A 27271-nucleotide genomic window follows, 5' to 3' on the forward strand; every position below is an offset into this window, starting at 1 on the left:
ACACACATATACACATGCACATACACACACACACACATCCATTTAGTCTTGCTAGTATGTATGTGCTTTTTGTGATAACCACTTGACATATGATAATCCATGGGGGACTAGACCTTGAAGAAAACTGATTCTCCCTGTCACATGAGCCATTTATTGCCATTTTCCTAAATTGCCATGATTTTTATTGATTTCAAATGCATCAAGGGAGTTGAGGGTTCATGGGTGCTGCTTCCCTGTCACATCTAGAAGACATTATCTTGCAGTACAGCATTGGTTCTCTGGTTTTTATAATTTTTATTCCATCTTCCAAGATGATGCCCTAGGCTTGGGTATAGTGGTTGCATTGAAGATACAACAATTGGGACTGGACACACCAAAGTCACATGTTCTCTGAAACTTGGCCAGTTGTGGATCTCTGTAAGAGTTTTCATCTGTTGCCAAAAAAAGGTTATTTTTGAGTAATGAGAGCTATACTTTTCTCTGAGTATACAAGTAGAAATACAAGTAGAAACTATGTTAGTTTAGGAAAATGGTAGTAATAGGTTCTCCTCTAGGGCCTATGACTGGCTAGGTTTGCAGGACAAGGAGTGAGTTCCTTCCTATTGTTTGAAATGGAAGTCTAATTAGTCAGTTTTTGGCTACTCCCAAGACATAAGTGTGACTATTGAACCACTGGGATGCCTTCCTCCACTTGTCATTGTTGTGGTTTATAAACTGTCGAGGACAATTTTAAGAGCCATTCCATATTGCCTGCCTGAGTTAAGTTTCTGTTGTCCAGTATTGAGCCACTAACCAGAAACTTTTAACATGCCTGGACAAGTCCTGAGTTATTAGAAAATAACTTAACATTTCCTTATCTTTCTGCTACAGTGACTGTTAGTAACAATATTTTGTGGTTAGGTTGCTTGGTTGGGTTGCTTTGCAACTCAACAGTCCCTTGATCTTTTCCCAAAGAAAGTTTCCTGGTCCGCTTCTATAAAACCCACCTGAGAAAAATAAAATTTTGCAGCTTGATCAGAATACTGTCTTGCTGTCAATTCTTTGTGTCTCTTGTCCCTTCATTCGCCATTCCCCCTTTTAGGGTCTCTGCTGATGATCCCACTGGCCGGGACAACAAACTTTACAGTGGAGTATGACTATTCTTTCTTTTTCTCCCCTTGCTTCCTGCATAGCACCTTCCAATACTGAGGGCTAGTCCCCAACGCAGGGGCTTCTGAGTCAGATTTAGCTCAATTCTCCCAAGTCCTATGTCTGAAATGTATGGTGTCTTCACCAATAGGAACTTATCTTCAAGTTCTATGAGGAAAACAAGAGCAGGGGTAATAGCCTGTATTGTTTTTGGAGTCTCTTGGACTCTGTTGACCAACAAGTGGAAGGGAGATTTCTCATAACTGGCACCGGGATTTTTGTTGAGTAGTCTATGGCTCTTGTGAGGAGTATTTATACCATGTTTCATAACTCCATCATATATACTATATATGTATTTATAAGTATGATTATGAAATAATGTGTTTGCCTATGGCCTTTTCAAGCATCCTGAATTTTATTGATCTCTGCTTCATCCCTCTTTCTCTGTAATGCCCTCCTCCCTCCCCAGTTAAAATCCTCCCCCTGTTTTTCCCTTTCCCCCTTCATAGCATTTGTGCCCTAGTATCCAAGAAAATAACTGCAACAAATGCTGGTGAGGACGAAGACATAGCCAGATATCAAAGGCAATCTTTCCTCCATTGACTACTCTACTAAACCTCCTCTTTTGTGTATTGAACAGTTTATGTGGCATGCCCTTTCATGTAGGCCTTGAGGGACATCTGACATAACATATTAATATCGATACATTTATTACATAAAATAGGTAAAATTCCATGTGTTACAATTACAAAGAGATTTTCCTCTTGCAGATAACTCTTATTAGAGCCCCCTTAATTTCTCTGTTCCTCAGGCTGTAGATGAAGGGATTCAGCATGGGAGTCACCACTATGTACATCATGGCCATGGTATTCTCCTTTACAGTAGAACTATTAGCTGATGGACATAAGTAAACACCAATAACTGTCCCATAGAATAGAGACACCACAGACAAGTGGGATCCACAGGTGGAGAATATCTTATTGATGCCCCGGGTAGAAGAAACCTTGAGAATGGAGGAGACAATTCTTGCATAGGATGTAACAATGAGTAGAAATGGTATAACAATGATGGGCCCTCCCATAATAAATATCATCAAATCATTAATATAAGTGTCTGAGCAGGCCAGCTTCAGGACTGTAGTTATGTCACAGAAAAAGTGGGGGATCACATTGTTCTCACAAAAAGACAATATAGCCATGAGTAGGGTGTGCATCATGGAGTTTAATGTGGCCAGCGTCCACAATGGCATCAAAAGACTGACACAGAACTTGGGGCTCATGATGCTGGTGTAATGAAGGGGGAAACAGATGGCCACATAGCGGTCATAGGCCATGGCCACAAGAAGTAAGCTCTCCATGCCTCCAAAAACCATAAAAAAATACATTTGTGTCAGACAACTCACATAGGAGATGGATGGGTCCTGGCTCTGCTTGTTCTGCAGCAATTTGGGCATTGTGACAGAGGAGAAGCAGAAGTCAGAGAAGGACAAGTTGCTGAGAAACAAGTACATGGGAGTGTGGAGATGGGAGTCCAGTAGAATGAGGATGATGATGATGAGGTTTCCCAAGATGTTGGTGAGGTACATGGCCAGGAACAAGGCATAGAACAGGTGCTGGTGCTCTGGGGGAATGGAAAGGCCCAGAAGAAGAAACTGGGAGAGGGCACTTTGGTTGTTTCCAGTCATGATCTGCCTCTAATGACTTTAAGAAAAATAATTAATAGTTTTATAAACTCCTAATGGTTGAACATGTGGGAGTTCATAGACCAATTCTAATCTCTTTTTCATTTCCTTACTTTAGAAAGAATTTTTCTTCATTATTTATATTCTTTAATTTTTATAATTTTTGCTTCACTCAAGTATAGAATAACCTTGATACCTTAACTTCTCCAGTTGTCCCTGGTAACAGATGCATACTACCCTAGTCCTTTATACTCTGCTGACAACCCCACCAATCCATCTCCATGACATAGTGAAAACAGTCGTTTCTATTACACACATGGCATGTTGCAAGTTCTACAGTAGTTAATCTTATTCTCATCAAAATAATTGTAATCTCTACAACCAAATATGTTCACTCATTATTACCATGAATGGCTTTTCTCAACATTGCTTTAGCATGTTCTAATAGTCTAGTATTGCCTAATGACTCATAATTGCTTCTGATACACAAAATGTATTGACATATCTATTTCCTGCCTGCCTACTTATACTAGGCAACTGTGGTCCACAGTTTTATAGTTTTATTCTGTGAATTTTCTTGAAGGATTTTTGTACACCTAGTCCTCATAATTCTATATAATCCCCAAGACAAACACAAATACTTTAATGTGCCAGAGTATCATTTAAAAGTCAGGTGTAGCTGTCTCTTTAATCTACAGAATTCACTACCTCATTGCTGATTAATCACCTTCCTTGTTTTTTTCCCACAGGCATTGAAGGCTCAATACATCCCAAGAGTAGTTTACTCCTTCTTCTCCCAACATCTTTCTCCCATGTCTCTTGTTTCTTATAATGTAATAAAAAGGAATTCAAGAGGCATTATATGAATTTTATTGCACATCATTTTTCCTTACCTTGAACTCTATCACATCATTTAGATGCTCATCTTCATCTTCCTTTTATCCAGCCTCTTAAAACCATCCAATCATATTCTTAGAATTGGAGGCCACCATTTCTTGTCTGAAATATTGAAGTCAGCATTCAATTCCAACCCATGTCCTATGTCTCAACAGTATTATCTTCAGTATGTTTAACCCACACAGGCATTCTGAGATGTAAATACAGTCCTCTCTTTCCTGATTCATTCTTCAAATGGCTATCTTGTTCTTAAGGACAAAATTCCTTTCATTTGCACAATCAGTACTTGCTTACCTGACTCGTACCAACTTCTACAGTCCAATATGGCCTTACCCAGTGCCTGTGTTCTTCTCTTCAGCAATGCTGTACTTCAAATTGAAGTTTGTGCCTCCATAATTTCTTATTTGGTATTCTCCTAGTCTATCATGTCCTCTCCTTTGTGGTGTGGCTTGTCCAACCCATCTTTCCACAATATGACATGCTATTTGCTAAGTCAACACTTTCTTGTGTTCCTACACACAATAAGACCTTCTACCCTGGTGCCCCAGCATCTGGTACTCACCTCACAGCTACCGATGGCCCTGATCATTGGTTCACATTTATTGTTGCCAGAGTGTAGATTTCATGCAAGAAAGGTCATGCCTGCCCTCATACTGAAATAAGGCCAACCCTGCATGAATGTGACCCAGTGTTCACAGAGATTTTCAGGTTGTGCTGTAGACTGAGACAAGAATATTTCAAATCTAAGGCAGAAATGCACATTAAATCTAAATAATTGCTCTTCTTCAGTCTCCCAAGAATATAAAGTCATTATTTACCAAGAAAACTTGATACTCTTGTGATTAGCTTCAGAGATATCATTGTATTTATGGAAAGTATTAGGGTGGTGAAGATGTTTTGCTCTTTTAGAAAGTACTCATGATTCAAAACTTTTATCCTTCAATTCATATTATTCTACAGATAATGATGTAGGAAAATAATTATGCATGTTTAATCCTTCACCTAAGTTCATCTTCAGATATTCCTATCTAACTACCTAACTTGATAGTTAATTATTGTAGGAAGTGGTATAGGACTTGATAGCAATTTTGGTCAAAGTATTGTTATGGATATTTCTATGAAGATGTTTTGCAATGTTATTAACTCTTAAATTAGTAGGTAACATTATCAGGGAAAATAACTTTAATCCTTCCTAATATAACAAGCCTCACATGAGCAGTTGGAAGAAAAAAGAGAAAATCTATAGTTTCTTGAGAAACATCATCCAGACTGCCTTGGATTTGACACTGTAACCTCCACTCTTCCAGGGAATCTGGTCTGCAGCTACTGGAATTACCAATTCCCAGTTATATGGGCTGTATCTTTAAGACAGATATTTGTCCTGTTCTGTTTTCTTCTAGATAATTCTGTCTAATGAACCCCAGTCTATATCAAAGTTAAAGTTAAATGTTAAAGTTTCACTTACTAGAGACTAACAGTAACTAATAATAACAATTAGTTATAACAATTTATCATCATTAAAGCCATCTGATGACTCTACATTTCTCTCTCAAAAATATTTCACAGTATTACCCTCACCTTTCTACTTTTGGTCATGAGGACTATTATAATGCCTATGCAGCAGGAAATAAGGTGAAGGACACAGGCAATGTAGTACAGCTGTAGGCTGCTCTCTAAGCTTCATTTGAAGATTTACCCATCACTTCCTGTATAAGGCTTCACAGCACAAGAGTGGATTTGATTCTCAAGATGGCTGAAGAGCACCTCACAGGGAGTGCAGCTGATAGAATGTGGAAATGCTAGATGAGATGATTATTCAGATCTCTTGTAGGATGGAGACTGAGGGCACTCAGTTTTCATCATACTGCATGGGGTGACATCATTTAAAACTGCAAATTATTAATCTCTAGCATTTTCCATTTAATATATTCAGACTGCAACTGAGTGAAGGTAGTTGAAACTGTCTTTATTAAGGAATAATCAGAGGTAGAAGTCTCTAAAATGCACTATATACCTATCTGAAGCTGTCACAGAAACAGTTTATTTTGGCTCATGACTTAAGAGTTTAGGTCCACCATGGCAGGAAGGCATGACAGCAGAAATATCGGGTAGCTAGTCATATTGAATACACAGGCAGGAAACACAGCGGTGAAGGTTGGTATTCCATCACCTAGGACTGTATGTGTAAAATCTATTTTTTATGAAATTGTGAAAATACAAATTAAAGTGCTATGTCAGGTGTTCAGTTCACGTGGGTCCATGGAAAAATCAGAGTCACTCTAGGATGACTTTTAGCTTTTGCAGCTGCAGGGGAATCAGCCTCTGGTGAACTGACTGACTGTAGCTTTGCAAAAGGCTTTTTTATTGTTATACAATTTATACCTTTAGCAAGTCAATTTCTACATACCAAAACCTCTTATCTGAAGCTCCCTAAAGAGACAAATGCCAAAGCAATTCCCAGTCTCAGGACATCTGTTTTCTGAGTCTTCCCACAACCAAGTTTTGCATAGACAAATAAAATGACTCCTAATGATATCTATCTATACTCATAGATCATTGTCTTATTCATTCATCATCAGAGAAGCTCCTTCCTGCAGCAGATGGGAACCTGTTAGTAAACTGCAAAAGCTATGGATTTGGTGTCCCGGGTTTTGGCACCAAATGTAAGTAAACTGATGGCTGAAACTGCGAGGGGACAGTTCAGCCCTAGAGGGCGAGGTATCCTGGACACCTCAGAGCTGCTTAGGACAAGAGCTCTGCCCTGCAGGTGTCCCGGACACCTGGAGCTGTTTAGTACAGCTGTGATGGCTGAACTGGAGACAGTTCAGCCCTAGAGGGCGAGGTATCCCAGACACCTCAGAGCTGCTTAGGACAAGAGCTCTGCCCTGAAGGTGTCCCGGATACCTGGAGCTGTTTAGCACAGCTCTGATGGCTGGGACTGTAAAGAAACAGCCCAACCTTGGAAAGGTAGGTTTTCTGACTTCTCAGGAGAGTCAGGCCTGGAACTGCTTCAGCAAGGAAGGGTATCCTGACTCTTCGGGAAGGTCAGGATATACCTGGTATGGTGGTATGATGGGGGATGGTTTCCCCACAGGACACAGCAATCCTGCTCCTCTCCTGGAGAGCCACAATCTCTGGCTCAGTGTTACCAGCTCTTTCTCACTCAGTCCACTATGGGACGTCCCAGCAAGGTTCTTCTGTTCAGCTCCCCCTTGCTCAGTCCACTATGGGACATCCCAGCAAGGTTCTTCTGTTCAGCTGTCAATGAAGGTCTTCACCCAATACTCTTTTGAGAAAGAGATTTATTTGGGAAGGAGGAGTCCAGGAGAGTAACTGCCTCTACCAGGGTGGAGAGAACAGCTCACAACTGACCAGGCAGGGCGGTTTATATAGGATGTCTAGGGGGCGAAGTCAACTGTGATTGGATAGTTTATTTTCTGCCCAGGGATTGGCCAGTTTTGTGAGCAAGGGGCAGAGATGGCCCTGACTTCAGGGCCAAACTGTGTTTCTTTCACTGGCCTTTCTTGGCTTTTTGACACTACCTCTAAGGCCAGGGCACATTTCTTTCACTGACTCTGATTCTAGGGGCCAAGAGTGTTATTTTGGCACTAGTCTCAGAGTTAGGGCATATTTCTTGGGTTCTGGGTTTGGGGATAAAGTGTTCACTTCTCTGGCTCAGGTCCCAAACACAGGCTGTGTTTCTTTCCCTGGTCCAGGGCCCTAGGGCCAGGATTCTACTGTCCTGCTCTGTGATTGGTTGATTTCACAAGTCAGTTCGACAGGGGCAGAGATGGCTCTGATCTGAGCTAAACTGTGTTTCTCTCACTGGCTTTATCTGAGCCATCTTTCCCTAATTCTGGGCTCCAGGGTCAGGGTGTGTTTCTCTAGGCAGCTCCTTTCCCCTACAGAACCTATGATGAGACTCATAATCAGACATTACTCAGAGGGAGACTCCTTGGAACGCATAGCTATAAATGGGATGTCTCCATCAAATACCTCCTCTCAGAGATCAGGAAATCCACAGATAAGGAAGTAGAAAGAATGTAATAGCCAGAGAGGATCGAGGATACCAGGAGGAGAACAAGGCCCTCTCAATCAGCTGAGCAACACTCTTGTGAGCTCACAGAGGCTGAAGCAGTCATCACCGAGCAAACAGAGGTCTGCACCAGGTCCTCTGTGTATACATTATAGCTTTCAGCTTAGTATTTTTATGGGACTCCTGAGAATGTGAATCAGTGGGTCTCTGACTCTTGTGCCTACTCTTGGGGCTCTTTTCTTTCTGTTGGGTAGCATTGTCCAGCCTCAACACTGATGGCTTTTGTTTTGTTTTGTCAAAACAAAACATTGGATAATAGTTAGATACTCTTACAATGTTTGTGCCACTACTGCAGCAGCATATCATGAGGGCAGATCACCGTTGTACATCAAAGGCTTAGAGCTGAGTTGCTGTTTACCTTCCTCTCCAGTAGTTTGCAGGGTACCTTCTAGTACCATGAACATATTCAGTATGGGTAAAGGCTCTAGTTAGGCACCAGCTTGATTCTCCATGAGATATGTTGGTGTTGTTATCAACAACAGGTCATTACCATCAGTTTGTAGAGAAACCTCCAGTGCCCAGAAAGGGTTACATCTAATAGAGTTATTGGCCAAAGAGGCACCATGGAAACCTTGAAACAACCCAGGGTATTTCCAAGGCTATTAGTTGCTCTCTAAAGACTGATAGTACAGACATAGTCTTCTAATTATGGTGCAAAAAAATTCTATATACAGAAAAAGAACCCCAGTCCACCTGTCCCATTGTTTAAAATAATGCTTTCAAGGAGGACAACAGGATTTAGTATTTGCATAAGTGTTGAGAAAATCTCCTATGACATCTTTCTCTGGGATCCAGAGAGGTCTCAGTGCAAAAACTGAAAAGTATCTTCATAAAGATGGAGATGAGGTGCTGTCAAGTTCACCTAGTTAAAGTACAGAACTAGCTCTGCTGCTGTGGCTGAAATAAGGTTTGTGACAGAGGACCTACAGTAGCAAATAAAGTGTATATGCTTCCCAAAGGGTGTGTTCTTCTGTTGGGGAATGTGGCAGCAGTTTAACTGGCCTGGAAGTTGAGGATACTATTCAACCATGTCTGTTCCTTTCTTCAGTTTTTCACTGTATGTCTAAAGAGCTTAAATAAACTTCTTAAAAGAGGAAATGGTTGTTCTAGTCATGATTTCAGATATTTCTGTCTGTGGCCACTTGGTTTAATATCTCTGATCTCATATTGAGGTGATACATCAATAGAAGGATATGGGAGAAGAAAGGTGTTCACCTTATGGTAACCAGAAAGCAAAGAAAGACAGATGGAGCAACAGAAACAAGTATACCCTTCAAAAGCATGCTTGTGATCTACTTCCTCCAAATAAGCCCACACTCTATTTCCTTCAATCTCTCCATAATGAAATCATATTATGACCCCATCACTGGATGGATCCATTGGCTAGGTCAGGGTAATAAAGATCCTATCACATCTGCAAAGCCTTCTGAACACTGTTTTTGGAACTAGACCTTGAACACACAAGTTTAAGGAAACATTTCATAACCAAAGCTTAATATTTGTGTAAAATACTATATAAAGAGCAGAGTTGTCATTCTGTGTGGGATGAATGACACTTAATAATAAAGAAGATCTTGAGTTTTATACATGACTGGAACAAAGAATTGAGCTTAGAATACTGAAGAATTTATGGCTACCTCACAGTATTTCCATGTACAAAGCTAAATGTTAATACAATCGATAGTGAGCTAATGATTGTAAGATCAACAAATATGTAGATTCCCTTGGAATGAAGGTTTTCAAAATATCACTATATACAGCATCTGAGCCAGATGATGGGAGCCAAGTGCAAGGAACAGGTACTGAAATCAGAAATTACAAATGCCATCTATGGTTCCTTGGCCAATGGTGTGATTATGATAATGGGATATGCTGTTAAGTTTCACCTAGAGAGGTAAGGAGCCAAGGGCTTTTAAAAGATAATGCCCCAACAAATAATTGAACATGATTTGAGGGAGTTATTTTTTCTTATTTATTGGCATAGATGTAAAATTAGCCCATATACACTTAATCTTCATTAGTAGTGTATGTATCTCTCCCTGAGGCCTGTATATAGCAAGTTGGATTGTGTTGAGATTGGGTCATATGGGAATATTTCCAAAGCATGCACTTCTTGTGGTAGTATGCTACCATAAAATTTGATATATTAGACTTATACCAATTCTAGTGTGAAATATTATAAGTCTAATATATTTTAAATCATATACATTATGGTGCTTAAGTACTTTATGAGCTTCCTAACTGCACCTTTTAACCCTCCATAAAGTAGGTTCTAGGTATAAATGATTCCTACCAATCCCCAATGGAACCAATGACTACATGTCCATCTGTGAGTTTCATGCCAATTCCACCTTCACCCAAACAAAACCGGATGTGATCAGGGCTGTATCAGTTACTATTACAGGACTCTTAATTGGTCCTAGAAAGTTCCTGACTAATTAATTTGTCTTTATTGAGTGATTTTAGGATCTGGACTCCTCTGGGAGTAAGTTCCCTTAGGCTCAGAAATGAGTAGAATGGGAGATATGAGCAGGGATGGTACACATATCATGACCATAGAAGCATTACTTCATTAGCCTGCAATTAATAAAGGGGTTGGCTCAGGCTTGGGTCTTAGAGTCACTTGAAAACATCCTTGGTGAGTTGGGAAGGATAGCGACTAACCAACTTTTAATGTCCTTCTAACCCAAAGGTCTAGTTTTCCAGGTTGTGTAATTTCCTACAGTGTTGAGTATTACATGTGACAATTTCTCTATTCTGTGCCTCGCTGCCTTTCACGTCCTTCTAACCCTCTACAAGCATTTTCACTATTGTTTTCCAGGCACTTTGTTGATGATAATATTCATCAATATCACTGCACACTACACTCTTACCAGATTCTATCACATCAGCATAACACCAGCTCTGTGATCCATACAGGCTTCGTGGGGTCATTTTTAAACTTTGTTTTATTTTAAAAATAACTGAAGAGATAGATCTCCTCCTAGGAATGGTACTTTAATTTTTCTGAAGAACCTAATAATGGGTAAATTTAAAGGTATCACAGCCCATTTACCACAGCAACTGACTTTCTGTGGCTGTTGATTAAAAATGAAAATTAGAACTGAAGGAAAACAGGAAATATTTGAATAAGATATCCTGGTGGTTTTCACTCACTTTAAATTTAGAAGCACCATCTTAGGTGATTCTTAGGTTGACTGTAGCCAGGGAATTTGGGGTTTCATGGATTAGGAAACATGAAACTGTTGTCTCCTCCACACAGCATCTTCATATGAGCTCTCTCATCTGTGATTCCTAGTCACTCTAGACACCAGAGATGGGGTCTTGTCAGGTACAAGGGAGGCAATAGATATTTACCCCTTAATACCAGCAGATAACCTTGAAATATAAAAGTTACTAATGAAGATGAATTAAATATTTTAGGTGGGAGACCTCAGCATATGGTCTTCCTGAAAGTTTCTATGTTCCATTTGTCAGATTTAAGGCAAAGTGGGGTTTATTGACGTCAGAATATTCCAGAAATCCAAAGAAGCCATAACATACCTGCATATAAGAGTGCACAGAACTAGGGATTGAGGGTGAGAGAGAGATAAAGAGTAAATAAGGGTTCATTTTAATAAGTCAGCTCCCTGGACTACAGAGACTGGCCAGCCTGGAATCTGTAAGTCAGGGAAGTGAGCTGATGCCCAAGCAAGTCCTGCAATTACAGTCTTAAAACTAAAGGCACTCTGCAGCAGGGTCTTCTTTTCCTTGGGAGATTGCCAATCCTTCTGTTAATGCTTTCAGTTGATTGTATGAAGCACACCACATTATGCCAGGTGATTTGATTCACTCTCAGAGTGTACTGAGGTAAATAAATGTTAACCAAATTGCAAAATGTGTGCAAAATTAATATGAATTTGAGTTGACACATAAAATTATCAAGCACTTGGGGGCCTGTGTATTGGTGAAAGAGCTCACACAGGATAAGGGTAGAAATATTCTCACATTTACTAAAAGTGCAACCATATTTCTTCTTAGGATATGGATATCGATGACATCACACAGAATGAAGTATGAAGACACTTAGATTATCATTTTAATTGGTAAGTTGAGTAAGTCTCCTATATAAAGCTCCTTGATATTGTTCATGTCTGCAAAATTACATACTTGAACATTTAACGGGAAGTCAAAATTATGGGTAAAGGGTTAACGTTCATAAATTTTTGTCAGAGAAGAACAGCAGTAGTTATTATAGTTTGATAGGAATTGGTGGTTTTAAAAGTGCATGAGTGCGTTTCCTAGTGGAACAGGCAACTGATAACATTAAAAGGATATGAGGTGAACGCAGTCAGCATGCAGGGTGTCCCTACTGCAGGATGAAGGCAGACATGCCTTTCCTGAATGGAGTTTTACAACTTGGGGGGAGTCAGTTATAAACAGCTCATCAAGGCATCAAGTGCTGTAGGATGACTACCAGATAGATACAATGGGAAAATGGCAGCAGGTCTCACCTACTCTAGATAGACTTGGGAGATTTATTTTAGAAAGCCACACATACTGTACCTGAAAGACAAATGGTAATCCAGGTGAGTGGGAGAAATGGGAAGGAACTGCTAGGCAGAAGGGACAGCAGATGTAAAAGGCAGAGTGCTGGAAGGGACCTCCTCAGACCCAGAATTACTGGAAAATGGAGTGCAAGCATCACTGGGTGACCAAATTGGACTGTGGAGGTAGGGAAGATTGGACACTACAATGTCAAGTGTGCCCCTGAAAGAAATTGAGCTTTCATCTTAAGAGCAGTGAGAATCTACCAACAATTCATTCAGCAAGGAAGGATGATTGGATTTCCACTTTACATAGAAAGAGGAAAAGAAAACTGTTTGAGAAGAGTCCTGAAGCTTAGAATGAGGAATTTGAGATAATTTCAATAGCCTAAGGGAGATGATGCCTTTGTCTGGGGTAGTAATATTTAGGACAAAGGTGAATTAAACATAAATAAAGTTTAGGGTCTATATGTTTTACTTGATGGGGTATAGCTAGTGAAAGAAAAGAATGAATAAAATAAAATACTCAGATTTCTGCTTTGATCATGGATTCCTTTTACTAGTATGAGAGACTGAAGGAGGATGGGTAAGTGAAGGAACAGAATGAATGTGGAAATTTTATTTGGAATCTGCTGTGTGTTCAATGCTTCAGTACATTCTAGAGAAAAATCATTCATCCTCAGAAATCAGAGCTCTGTAGGATAAGGTAGAAATCCGACCTGAATCTTAAATGGTAATTTAAGCCATTCAAACGCATGACATTTTCCTTGGTATAGGTATAGAATCATAAATTGAGACTGTTCACACAAAGACCTGGGGAACACTGAGATGCAAGAAACTGAAAGAGCTGAAGCAAATCATAACCACTGAGGACACGTAACCAATTGGCAAGCAAGAGAAAAGCTAACACATTTTGTATCTCATGTAACAATAGAATTTAGAGCTTAGTCTTGTACAACTTGATATGCCATGTTTTGTCAATATCCATGGGAGGCCTGCCCATTTCTGGTTAGAAACAGATGAGGGCTGGATGGGGGTGGATAGAAGAGGGAGCGAGGAGGGACAGGGAGGAGAGGAGAAAGAGGAAACTGAGGTCAGATTGTAAAAAAAACCAAATGAAAGAACAAACAAGCAAAAAAAGAGTAGAATTTAAAGGATGTAATACTGAACATACAAAATTTACAAAAGACTTAGTCTTTTATGTCTATAGAAATTTTTGCAATTTTGGTATGGTGATAATATTTTGATGACTGTGTGATTAATTCTTATAAATGACATATAATAGATACATATTCATTTTATTTGAAATTTTGAGGGACCCACTATTTTCCCTACAGATATTACAGAAAGGTCATGCCTGAAGACAACCAAACTGTCATCTCCCAGTTCCTCCTCCTGGGCCTGCCCATCCCCCAAGAGCAACAGCACCTGTTCTATTTCCTGTTCCTGGCCATGTACCTCATCATCGTCCTGGGGAACCTCATCATCATCATCCTCATTCTACTGGACTCCTATCTTCACACACCCATGTACTTCTTTCTCAGCAATTTGTCCTTCTCTGACCTCTGCTTCTCCTCTGTCACAATGCCCAAATTGCTGCAGAACATGCAGAGCCAGGACTCATCCATCACCTATGCAGGCTGCCTGGCACAAATGTATTTCTTTTTGTTTTTTGGAGATCTTGAGAGCTTCCTCCTAGTGGCCATGGCCTATGACCGCTATGTGGCCATCTGTTTCCCCCTTCATTACACCAGCGTCATGAGCCCCAAGCTCTGTGTGAGTCTGGTGGTACTGTCCTGGGTACTGACCACATCACATGCCATGTTACACACTTTGCTCTTAACAAGATTGTCTTTCTGTGAAAACAATGTGATTCCCCATTTTTTCTGTGATCTATCTGCAATGCTGAAGCTGGCCTGCTCTGACATTCACATTAATGAGTTGGTGGTATTAATCATAGGAGGGCTTGTTGTTGTACTTCCTTTCGTACTCATCATAGCATCTTATGCACGCATTGTCTCCTCCATCCTCAAGGGCTCTTCAACTCGAGGCATTCACAAGGTCTTCTCCACTTGTGGTTCTCACTTGTCTGTGGTGTCACTGTTCTTTGGGACAATTATTGGCCTCTACTTATGTCCATCTGCTAATAACTCTACTGTGAAGGACACTGTCATGTCTATGATGTATACAGTGGTGACTCCTATGCTGAACCCCTTCATCTACAGTCTGAGAAACAGGGACATGAAAGAAGCCCTAAAAAGAGTATTTCAAAAGAAAAATCTCTTCTGATGATGATAATCACCTTTTAGATGTTTTCATAACAATATCAGGTAGATATATTTATATTAATATTACTAATGCTTGACTTTCCCCCACTTTGGGCTATTTTATTAATGGAGCATTCTATGTAGTTATTCAATATTCAAAAAAGTGAATATTATTCAATTATTCGAAAATGTCTATTTAACTAGGGACCCCACTGTGAGTTGATGTCCTTGTGATTTATAAAACTATAGCGTAAGAGCTAAGAGTTTTCTAAAATGACATCCCCATTGCTTATATCAGTGGGAGAGAGGGAAGCGGGAGGAGGGATGAGAGGGGGATATGTGATTGGTATGTAAAAATGAATTTTAAAAAATTAAAAAATGAAAAAAATGTGTCCTGGATCTTATAATTTTCTACAGAACTCTACTTTCTCTATGTAATTATTTTAAAAATATGTGTCATAATCTGAGTTCAATATTCAGAAACATCCACACATTTCACTCTCCCAGATATGTGCTATTGTTTCCCACATATATCATCTTACAGGAAATTTTCACACGATGTGGTATTTAAGCATTTTTCCCATCCTAATTTTTTTCATGAGTATATAATTTTTTCTGGGATATGTTGGCCATAAATAGATTTTTTTCTAACACTGTCAGTACAGCATTATATTTTGTATTTTCTTGAGAATTATACCCAAGGGATGTAATTTTTTTCTCCAGTAATGAAGCAAGAAGAGAGAGACTGGTAGAAAGTTCAGTTATAAGAGCACTGTATTTGTGTTTATTTGCACTTTGGGAATTTTGGATTTAAAACTTTATAGCTATGTTTATTTTATTCCCCGTAAAAAGGGAAGTAGAGACAGTAACCTGATTTGTTTTGCAGATGGAAAGTGGAGCTCCACAGCCTCCCATACCACACAGGGTGAGATGAGTTAAGCCCCTGTATGATGGAAGACTATATGATTCTACAGTTTTTTTTCTCCCACTTCAGAAAAGAAGAGAGTCACTAGTCCTTTCAGACCCTTAGCATCACTGTGGTATGGAGTAGGCTTCCAGCTATGATGGATTCCTTTCTTCTGTTGAGTATTCTTTTTTTTTTTTTTTTTGATTTTTCGAGACAGGGTTTCTCTGTGTAGCTTTGCGCCTTTCCTGGAACTCACTTGGTAGCCCAGGCTGGCCTCGAACTCACAGAGATCCGCCTGGCTCTGCCTCCTGAGTGCTGGGATTAAAGGCGTGCGCCACCACTGCCCGGCCTGTTGAGTATTCTTATAGAAACTAATGCTACCTCTACATCACCTTATGTCCTCCATTAACTCCTATGCTGTTCAAGTCTTAGATGGTCTTTTAATAGAAACCCAGAGCCAAGTTTCAGGGTGAAAGCTGAAAGATCAGAGAAGCAGAGCAGCCAGCCACTAGTTCATACCTATACGAAATCCTCAGCCTAAAGAGAGTGAGCTTCTGTTTCCTCAGGCCTTATATACCTTTCTCTGCCCTGCCATCTTACTTCCTGGGATTAAAGGCATGTGTGCTTCCCAAGCAAAGGCATGAGATCTCAGGTGCTGGGATTAAAGGTGTGCCCCACTGTCTGGCTCTGTTTCTCTCCTACACTGGATCAATCTCTTGTAGCCCAGTGTGGCCTTGAACTCACAGAGATCTAGATGGATCTCTGCCTCCCGAGTGATAGGATTAAAAGGTGTGTGCTACCACTTCTATGTCTAATCTAGTGACTGGCTCTGTCCTCTGTTCCTCAGGCAAGTTTATTAGGATACACAATATATCACCACACTCCTACATATCTATGAGAATCCTAGGTCTTCCTCCAGAGCTCTCTGTTCCTCTTTTCATATGCCCAGTACACAGCTCCAGTTGGGGTCCTGTAGCAGTTAAATCTCAATGTGAAGAACCTTGAACTCTTTCTGTTCTTCCTAAGACCTTTGCCTTTTATTACATATCTTGATTTATGATGTCACTTCCTACCCAGTTACCTGAGCAACCACATCTGTACACATATAAACTCCTTATGGAAATTTGCCTTAGACATGGTACCTTATCACAGCAACAGAAAAGTAATGAATGTGTAGGTTGATATCAGAGAGTAGGCTGTTACTGTTGCTCTAAAAAACCATACTATGTTGTTTTTGACTGTTGCTTGTTTGGTTTTGTTATTTGGTTTTGTTTGTTTGTTTGTTTGTTTGTTTAGAAATGTGGAAGAGTTTGCAACGTTGGACTAGGAAAGTGGTTGAATGTTGTAAGTAGAGTTTAAAAGAACATTTCAGTAAAAGAATATTTCAGTAAGAGCTTGTAACATAGCCCTGCTGACTATCAAGACTATGCAGACTATGAAGATCCAGCTCAAGAAGTTTCAAAAGGAACAATATTAACAACTGGGCTAGGGAGCAATTGTGTGATATTTTAGCAGAGAAGCTGACTGACTTCTCCCTTTTCCAGAGAACTTGATTGGGCTAATTTTTAAATTGATGGACTAATTTCTTTCGTGGAGAAAAATTCAAGACTGAATAATGTCAAGTCTGTGGAATAGTTCTTATTGATAATACTTATGTAGGTCTGCATGAAAAAGAGCAATTAGGTCAAAAAGAAATACAAATGTCCAGTGTGGAGAGAAAAAGATACCTAGGAAACTAAATGTTACAGCCAAGGCATATGCTGGCAAAGAGGCTGTAGTGGTTAAAGAGGTTATTATTACAGTTAAGAAGGGACCTTCTCTGTACCTGAACAAAGGAAAGAGTGACTCCAGGGCAGGACTGAGCCCAGCTAAGCTTCCAACTTGTAAAGAGAGCATAGAAGGTATTCAAAGAGGCCATCCTCCAGCCCAAGCTGACAGCTGAAGTTAGCAGTTCCATCTACACAATGCTGTCATTAGAGATTTGAAAGATTTGAGAATGAAGGGCTCGTGGATTATTCTTCCGTGGCTTCAGAGAGCCACCAAGGACAGGCAGCAAGTGAATGAAGGCTCTGAGACGATAAGAAACTGTATGAGGCCATTGGGTCAATCCTGGGATTTAGTGGAGATGCCCATTTGTTAAAGATGCCAGAACTATGAGACATTGGCCAAGGACAGCTCCATACAGAGAGTGGAAGGGACCCAAGAGAGAGAGCTGTATGCTGCACGCAGAAAAGCTGGAGAGATAGAACCACCTAAACCCTTTGAACATAAATTCCCAGACACCGGAAATGGAGCTACAGAATTTGAATTTTGCCCTTCTTGGTTTTGGTCTTGTTTATATCCATTATTTCTTAACTATGCTCCCATTCCACTCCTTTGAAATGTTGATGAACTTTCTGTTCCATTATATATTGGAGGTGTGGAATTTTTTTTTAATTTAAGAGGGGGTTACACTTATGAGATTCCTTTGAGTCTCAGACATTGCTTTTGACTTTTAAGCAGTATTGAAACTGTGAAAATTGGACTAAGTACATTGTGAATTATGATATGGCCGTGAGTCAACTGTTCCTTATACGTTATTTCTCCTTGATTCTATTTCTGGGGATCCTTTTGTTCCTTCTCTTTGGAAGATCTTAGCCAAAGTTTCTCTAAATGGAATGACTATTTACTGTGGAGGATTATTCAGAAAGATGTCAACACCAAGCTACTAGATATTAACAAAATATGGGCTGGAGAGATGGCTCAGCAATTAAGAGAACTGGCTGCTCTTCCAAAGGACCAGAGTTCAATTCCCAGCACCCACATGACAACTTGCAACTGTCTATAACTCCACTTCCAGGGGATCCAACACTCTCACACAGACATATATGTAGACAAAACACCAATGAAGACAAAATGAAAAAACTCAACATTTCTTAAAAGTTTTTAAAAAAGAATTTAAAAAATCAACAAAATAATATGCCTATACCTTTTAAAATGTAGCAGAAGAAGCCATGTATAGTGATGCTCAATGACAGATTATATATCCTCCTGAGGCTTATGGACAAATAAATTCATATTTATTGCAAGCATAGTGCAAGTTACCAGATTCTGGGAGAAATACAGAGGAACTTTTTGAAATTAGACAAGGGCTTTATGGGGCACATCAAGATTTTGTTTCTCATCTTTTGAAGGCTGTCAGTCACCTGGTGATTGATGGAGAGGCAAGACTGATTATTGTCAAGCAACTGGCATGTGAGATTGCTAATGCTGCATGCCAGAGTGCCACCCATCCCTTTTGAAAGAAGGGAAATATTAATAATTATATCTGCCTCTGTGCTGATATTGGAACTTGATATACTCAAGGGTTATCTCTTACTGTGGACCTCCAAAGGCAAATGCTGCCTCAATTATTGACAGTCATCCAACAAGGAAAAAGAAATGAGGGTAATGGTCATTGATGTTTTAAATGTGGTCCATTTGGACACTTTAATTTTTATTTTTTTTTAAAGATTTATTTATTTATTATGTATACAGTGTTCTGTCTGCACATATCCCTGCAGGCCAGAAGAGGGCACCAGATCTCATTACAGATGGTTGTGAGCCACCATGTGGTTGCTGGGAATTGAACTCAGGACCTTTGGAAGAACAAACAGTGCTCTTAACCTCTGAGCCATCTCTCCAGCCCCCATTTGGACACTTTAAAAGGCAGTGTCCACAAGGAAGGCAGAGTGCACCTCAAGTCATGGAGACCAAAGCCCCAGGTTCATGCCCTCACTGTGAACTAGGAAATCACTGGGCAAGCAAATGTAAAGCTAAGAGGAATAGTGAAGGACAGCCTTTGCCTCATGGAAACTGGGTAAGGGGTTATGACATCTACTCCTACTAGCATCCAAACTACAGAAAAAGGACAACCTATTGCTCAACTATTATTGGTTCAAGTGTCAGTGTTTAATCAGGTAAAGTTTGCTCAGGAACAGGGAACAGAATGCTTCAGGTCCTCAGATGTGTACTGGATGAGATCAATTACTAAAGAGTGGGCCACCATGCCTTTCTGGATAGATGGTAAGAAATTTGAAGGATTGTTAGATATAGGTGCCAATGTTTCAGTTCTGTCCTGTCAACCTTGGCCTCCCACTGGCCCCTTTAAAGCACTCAAGCAGATCTCTGTGGAGTGGGAGTTTTGATGGGCCTCAAGAAAGTTCAAAAAACTTTTTCTTTTTTATTCTTCTCTCATATAATACATCTGGACCACAGTTTCCCTTCCCTGCACTCTTCCCAGTTCCTCCACAACCTCCCTTCTCCCCAAGATCCACTTCTCCATTCCTTTCAGAAAAGAGATGGTCTGTTGTGGTATTGTGTTCCAAAATATTGTGCACCCTAATAAACTTATCTGGGGTCAGAGAACACAGAACAGCCACTAGATACAAAGGCTAGAAAATGGTGGCACTCACACCTTTAATCCTAGCATTCCAGAGGTAGAACATCCCTCTGGATCTCTGTGAGTTCAAGGCCACATTAGAAACAGCCAGACATGGTGACACACGCCTTTAATCCCAAGAAGTGAGCCTTTAATCCCAGGGAGTAATGGCAAAAACAGAAAGATACATAAGGCGTGAAGACCAGAAACTAGAAGCATTTGGCTGGTTAAGCTTTCAGGCTTCTAGCAGCAGTTCAGCTGAGATTCATTCTGGATGAAGACTCAAAGGCTTCCAGTCTGAGGAAACGAGACCAGCTGAGGAACTGGTGAGGCAAGGTAGCTGTGGCTTGTTATGATTCTCTGATCTTCCAGCATTCACCCCAATAACTGGCCTCAGGTTTGATTTTATTAATAAGAACTTTTAAGATTTATGCTACAATTGTCAATTAGGTTTCTTCTAGCCTTATGTGCTGCAAGACCTGACAGTTAATTTGTGGGTAAGAGATGTCTTTCAAAGCCTAGGCATGTGTCTCTTTTACCTATTACCCCTGCTGAATAGATGATGCCCTCACAAGAATGGATTCTTGTGAGGTCTGAGAAGAGTTGCAGTGAATAAGTGAAGCTTTAAATCCCATTCCAAAATAATAGACAAGGTTTGGGGTATTTTTTCCTAGGGGCTGCTGAGGAATATCATGCTGATCCTATTACCTGGTTTTCTGAAGATCCCATTTTCATGGATCAGTGGCCCCTTACTAAAGAAAAGATACTACCTGCCCAGGAACAGCTGGACAAAGGGCATACAGGAGAACCGAACAGTCCATGGAATTCTCCTATTTTGTGATTAAGTAATGGTCAGGAAAATGACATCTGCTGAAAGATCTTCATTGAGTAAAGGCCACCGTGGAATTAGTGGGACCTTTACAACCAGGCCTTCCAACATCCATTGCTATTCCTAAAGAGTGGCCTATTACAGTGCTACCTTTAAAAGACTGCTTCTGTCTTTGCTTTTGTATCCCAAAGATTGTTAAAGTTTCACAATCAGTGTACCTTCTCTTAACTTAATGAACGAATGAAAACATACCATTGGAAAATTTTGCCTCAAGAAATGACAAATAGCCCAACTTTGTAACAAAAATTTGTTGCTACTGCTTTAAAGAGAGCTAGAGAACTTCTCAGTTTCAGGAGGTTCCATTTATTAATTGTTGCTCTCAGTGTCTGTGCTACTGGTGTTATATTTAGGAAGTGGTCTCCTGTGTCAATGTGTTCAAGGCTACTTCCTACTTTCTCTTCTATGAAGCTCAGTGTAACTTGATTTATGTTGATGTCTTTGACATAGGCTATATTTTGAATAAATCATAAAATGAGCATTTCCATACCCAGAGAAATAGGTGCTCAACTCGATGTGTCTGTGGGGAGGAGATCCCCAAAGGATATGAGACACTAGCTTGAACTCTTTGAATATACTGTTGAATTTAGTTTCATAGAGTCTTAGTTTTACAGAAAATTCTACTTCTGGGAGTTGGTAGAAATTGGCTAAGGTGATGTGCAAGACTTATTTTTTTAATTTTATAATTAACTTAATTTCACATATCAGCCACGGATTCCACCATCCTCCCTCCTCCCACTGCTCAGCCCCCCCCCAATTCACCCCCCACTCCCATTTCATCCAAGGCAAAGTCTCCCCTGGGGAGTCAGCCCAGCCTGGCAGACTCAGCCAAGGCAGGTCCAGTCCCCTCCTCCCTACATCAAGGCTGAGCAAAGTGTCTCAGCACAGGCTCCAGGCTCCAAAAAGTCAGATCATGCACCAAGGACAGGTCCCAGCTCCACTGCCTGAGAGCCTCCCAAACAGTTCAAGCTAATCAACTGTCTCACTTATCCAGAGGGCCTGGTCCAGTTCCATGGGGGTTCCTCCACTATTGGTTCACAGATCATGTGCTTATGTTGTGCAAGGCTTATTAAAGGAAATTTCTTCTAATGAGGTTGACTATTACAGAGTCTAAACACAGGATGAGTGAACTTGACTGAAGTGTGATGACTTAAAAATATACAGGTGGATAGAGTGCATCAACACAGCTGTGCTTAACTGCCTTCTTTCATTCTCTCTCTATATTCAGATCATCACCACCAAGTTCTGAATACTAGCTCCTAACAAGTTCTCAGATCAGTTCCTTTATCTTCACTGCCAAGGCTGATGTGGTAGTGTGTTATCAATACTAATAGTGGGTTATCTTCACTGCAAGTGTAGAAGTTTAATGACAGAAGAACCCACAGAACCAACTGGCCTCAGCTGGTGGGAGTTCATGGACTCTGGGCTGACAGCTAGGGAGTCTGCATGGGACCGACCTAGACCCTTTGCATATGGGTGACAGTTGTGTAGCTTGGTCTGTTTGTGGGGCTCCTAGCAGTAGGCCTGTCCCTGGAGCATGAGCTGGCTTTGGGGGACCTATTCCCCATGCTGGGATACCTCACCCACACTTGATGCACCGGGAGGGGCTTGGCCTTGCCTCAACTTGATGTGCCATGCTTTGTTGGCACCTGTAGCAGGAATCTTAACAGTTCTTATTAATAAAATCAAACCTGAGGCCAGTTATTGGGGTGAATACTGGAAGATCAGAGAGATAGACCAAGCCACAGCTAACCTCACCTCGCCAACTTCTCAGCTGATCTTGTTTCCTCAGACTGGAAGTCTCTGTGTCCTCATATCTGAATGGCTCTCAGCTGAACTGTACTGCTCAAAACCTAAAAGCTTAACCAGCCAAATGCTTAACCAGCCAAATGCTTCTAGTTCCTGGTCCTCATGCCTTATATATCTTTGTACCATCACTCCCTGGGATTAAAGGTGTGTGTCACCATGCCTGGCTGTTTCCAATGTGGCCTTGAACTCACAGAGATCCCAGATGGATTTCTGCCTCTGGAATGCTAGAATTAAAGGTGTGAGTGCCAACATTTTCTAGCCTAAGTATCTAGTGGCTTTTCTGTTCTCTGACCCCAGATAAGTTTATTAGGGTACACAATATTTTGGGGAACACAATACCACGACAGGCACCAATAGGAAGCCTGCCCCTTTCTGAATGGAGATGGAGGAGAAGTGGATAGGGGATTGAGGAGAGGTGGGGGGAGGAAATGAAAGGAAAGGAAGGAGGGGTAACTGCAATTGGATTGTAAAATAAATGAAAAAAGTTAATTAATAAATAAGGGAAAAAAGAAAGAAGTTTAAACCACCAGCAGCATCAATTTTACCCTGATTGGCTCCCCACAGGCTTCTTGCCTCTGGTCTCAAATGTCTTCCATCCATTCACCACATAGAGTCATAGAGAATGTTCTTCCAACTCTGATTGGACCAAGAGGTGAGTCTTTGTTCTCCTAGCCAGTCATTCCAGGCTCTAGGCTTTAGGCCCAGGGGCACAATCCATGCCCCCATACCCCCACCCATTCTAGGCCCAGCTACAGGCCAGCAGGCAAGACTCCTGAAGGCAGGCCTGACTACCACCCCCACACACACACCAGACCCTGTAACCGACAAGCCCCACTCCACCACCCAAACCTACACATCCCCTAAGACCACAGCTGCTCCCTGAGACACAGACTCCACCAGCTCCAATTGGACCAAGAGGTGAGTCTTTGTTCTCCTAGGTGATAAACACAGACTCTAGACTTTAGGCCCAGGGGCAATATTTGTGCCCCCATACTCCCATCAATTGCAGCCCTAGTTACAGGTCAGCAGGCAGGTCTACTGCAGGCAGGCCTGACTACCACTCCCCACCAGACCCCATGACCTACAAGCCCCACTCCATCCCCCAATCCCACTCATGCCCCAAGACCACAGCTGCTCCCTAAGACACAGACTCCACCATCTCTGATTGAACCAAGCGTGCCAGTTTGACCAAGAGTGGCTCCCTAAGATACAGACACCATTTGCACCCATTGGAGGAAGAGATGTGTAGACTCCAGTGCAAGAATACATTCAATAATATGAAGAGCAATATGGTACCATCAGAACCTAGTGGTTCTACATCAGCAAGACCTGAACATCCCAACATAGAAGAAGTAGAAGAAATCGACCTTAAAAATGACTTTATGAAGATTATAGAGGCCTTTAAAGAGGAAATGAAAAATTCCCTTAAAGAAATTGAGGAAAAGACAAACAAAAAATGGAAGAAATGAATAAATCACTTAAATAAAGTCAAGAAAAAGCAATCAAACAAATTAAAGAAACAGTTCAAGACTTGAAAACTGAAATAGAGGCAATAAAAAAGACAAAAACTGAGGGAATGCTGGAAATAGAAAATCTGAGTAAAGGAACAGGAACTACAGATACAAGCATAACCAAAAGAATACAAGAAATAGACTAGAGAATCTCTAGTGTTGAAGATACAATAGAGATAGATTCATCAGTCAAAGAAAATATTAAAGCCAACCAAGCCATAACACAAAATGTTCAGGATATATGGGACACCATGAAAAGACCAAACCTAAGAATAATAGGGGTAGAAGGAGAAGAATACCAGCTTAAAGGCACAAAGAATATATTAAACAATATCATAGAAGAAAACTTTCCCAACCTAAAAAAAGAAATTCCTATGAAGATACAAGAAGCTTACAGAACACCAAATAGACTGAACTAAAAAAATCCTATTACCGCATAATAATCAAACCACTAAACATACAGAATAAAGAAAAAATATTAAAAGCTTCAAAAGAAAAAGGCCAAGTAACATATAAAGGCAGACCCATCAGAATAATACTCAGCTTCTCAATGGAGACTCTAAAAGCCTGGATCTGGACAGATGTTATGCAGACACTAAGACACCATGGATGCCAGCCCAGACTATTATACCTAGCAAAACTCTCAATCATCATAGACAGAGTAAACAAGATATTCCATGATAAAACCAGGTTTAACACTGAAGACACCTTATGCTGAAGAGAATGTGGAGCTAGGGGAACTCTCCTCCACTGCTGGTGGGAATGCAAGCTTGTACAACCACTTTAGAAATCAATATGGCGCTTTCTTAGAAAACTGGGAATCAATCTCCCCCAAGATCCAGCTATACTACTCTTGGGCATATACCCAAGGAATGCTCAACCACACCACAAGAGCACATGTTCAGCTATGTTCATATCAGCATTGTTTGTAATAGCCAGAACATGGAAACAACCTAGATGCCCTTCAACTGAAGAATGGATAAATAAAATGTGGTACATATACCCAATGGAATACTACTCAGCAAAGAGAAACAACGACATCATGAGGTTTGCAGGCAAATGGATGGATCTAGAAAAAATCATCCTGAGTGAGGTAACCCAGACTCAGAAAGACAAGCATGGTATGTACTCACTCATAGGAGAATACTAGATGTGGAACAAGGATGACTGGACTGCTACTCACAGCACCAGGAAGGCTACCTGGAAAACAGGACCCCAAGAAAGACACAGGGATTGCCCAATGACAGAGAAATGGATGAGATCTACATGAACAGCCTGGACATGAGTGGGGGTAATGAAGGGCAAGGGTCAAGGGAAAGAGAGCTTGGGGGAGTGGGAGATCCCAGCTGGATCAACAACAGAGAGGGAGAACAAGGAATAGGAGACCATGGTAAATGAAGACCACATGAGAATAAGACGAAGCAAAGTGCTAGAGAGGCCCACAGAAATCCACAAAGATACCCCCACAACAGACTGCTGGCAATGGTCGAGAGACAACCCGAAGTGACCTACTCTGGTGATGGGATGGCTGAACACCCTAATTGTCGTGCTAGAAACCCCATCCAATGACTGAGGGATCTGGATGCAGAGATCCACGGCTAGGCCCCAGGTGGAGCTCAAAGCAATTCCATCAAAATCAGGAACAAGACAAGGCTGTTCACTCTCCCCATATCTATCCAATATAGTACTCAAAGTTCTAGCTAGAGCAGTAAGACAACAAAAAGAGATCAAGGGGATACAAATTGGAAAGAAAGAAGTCAAACTTTCACTATTTGCAGATAATATGATAGTATATATGATATATATATATATATATATATATATATATATATATATCCACTGAATAACACAAGGCAATGTATCACCTGGTATAGTGTTTGATTCTAATAATTTTTTAAACAAAGTTTTATTGGTAAATTATTCACCTGGCACACAATTTGCTCATTTATGCATTTCAGTAGCTTTTAGTGTGATGCATTAATAAGATTTGAAAGCCGTCATTGCTTTCAATATCTATGTGTCCATGTACTGCAAAAGTCAAAAAAGAGAATTATCAACAAAGACCATGATGCTTAAGTGAAGCTTTCATAAGGATATCAGGCTTGTAATGAATCTGGAATCCTTGCTGTAAATATAATTTATTCAGATATGTGGTTTAGAATGGTACAGCAGTAAGAGAGTAGGGAAATACTCGATGTGTTACCTAATGAGTTTCCATGGGATTCGGAGATCCCAGGAGTCTGGGCCCCGAGAAGACAATTGTAGAAACTCCAGCTGGAAATGCACCCTGGGGAAGTAGGAGACCGAACAAGGTCTGGATGGATCCACAATCAGACCAGTTGGGTAAGCTGTCATGGGATTCAGAAGAGGTAGCCATTCTAAAATCCCCTTTCATAGACATCAGTGTCAATCATTCTAAAGGACAGTTCTGTAGGATAACTTAGAAGCTGCCAGCCTTATTTTCCACCACTATCAGTACTGTATTTTCTTCATGTGTTATTGGGGATTATCAGAGATTTTAGTAGAAAGTAATTTATGATAGATTTTCAATACTTTATACTTTGCAAATTCGTTGTTCTAAACCCACAGTTCTGAAAAAACGATTGGTAAAAGTCACTGAAATTTGAGTATAAGGCCGGTAAACTCCCTCAATATTCTAAGATCATAGCCCAGTAGCTAATGGAGCCTGACTCCTAAGGGTCTGTGAAAACTTAAATTGAGGTCTAGGAAGACAGTGTGTAGGAGATAATCCTGGGAGGTCCTTTACACAAAGCTAGTTTTTAATCACTCTCCATTAAGCTCTCCTAATTTTACTTTTTTTCAAAATTTATTTATTTTTAGTTTATATGCATTGATGTTTTGCCTGCATGTATGCTTGTGTGAGGATGCCAGATCCCCTGGAACTGGAGTTACAGACAGTTGTGAGCTGCCATATGGGTGCTGGGGATTGGACCCAGGTCCTCTGGAAGAACAGCCAGTGCTCTTAACCACCGAGCCATCTCTCCAGCCCCCTCCTAATTTTAGTATGTTTAGGAATAAACTCAAATTCTCAATTGAGACAATACCTGTCATTTGGTTCTCACATCTTCTCTCTAATACCAAGATTTAGAGCTCATTCAGTGGATATGGATGAGAACACATTTAGAAAAGTTCTGTGTCCATGT

General features: G+C 40.6%; 2 protein-coding genes across 2 annotated transcripts; one reads left to right on the forward strand and one right to left on the reverse strand.

Annotated features, from left to right (window-relative positions):
- Positions 1-1873: 1873 nt before the first annotated feature.
- On the reverse strand, positions 1874-2812 carry LOC131917382 (olfactory receptor 1468-like). The gene has a single exon (XM_059271167.1). The coding sequence runs from the start codon at positions 2810-2812 to the stop codon at positions 1874-1876; it is 939 nt and encodes a 312-aa protein (XP_059127150.1).
- A 10869-nt stretch (positions 2813-13681) lies between these two features.
- LOC131916203 (olfactory receptor 1468-like) lies at positions 13682-14617 on the forward strand. Its single transcript, XM_059269512.1, has one exon. The coding sequence runs from the start codon at positions 13682-13684 to the stop codon at positions 14615-14617; it is 936 nt and encodes a 311-aa protein (XP_059125495.1).
- Positions 14618-27271: the final 12654 nt, after the last annotated feature.

The sequence above is a fragment of the Peromyscus eremicus genome, chromosome 8a (genome assembly GCF_949786415.1).
Source record: "Peromyscus eremicus chromosome 8a, PerEre_H2_v1, whole genome shotgun sequence".
In the NCBI taxonomy this organism is placed as follows: Eukaryota; Metazoa; Chordata; class Mammalia; order Rodentia; family Cricetidae; genus Peromyscus; species Peromyscus eremicus.

What these genes read in the sequence shown, in the direction of transcription:
- LOC131917382 (XM_059271167.1), bottom strand. Translation starts at nt 2,812, where the DNA reads ATGACTGGAAACAACCAAAGTGCCCTCTCCCAGTTTCTTCTTCTGGGC.
- LOC131916203 (XM_059269512.1), top strand. Translation starts at nt 13,682, where the DNA reads ATGCCTGAAGACAACCAAACTGTCATCTCCCAGTTCCTCCTCCTGGGC.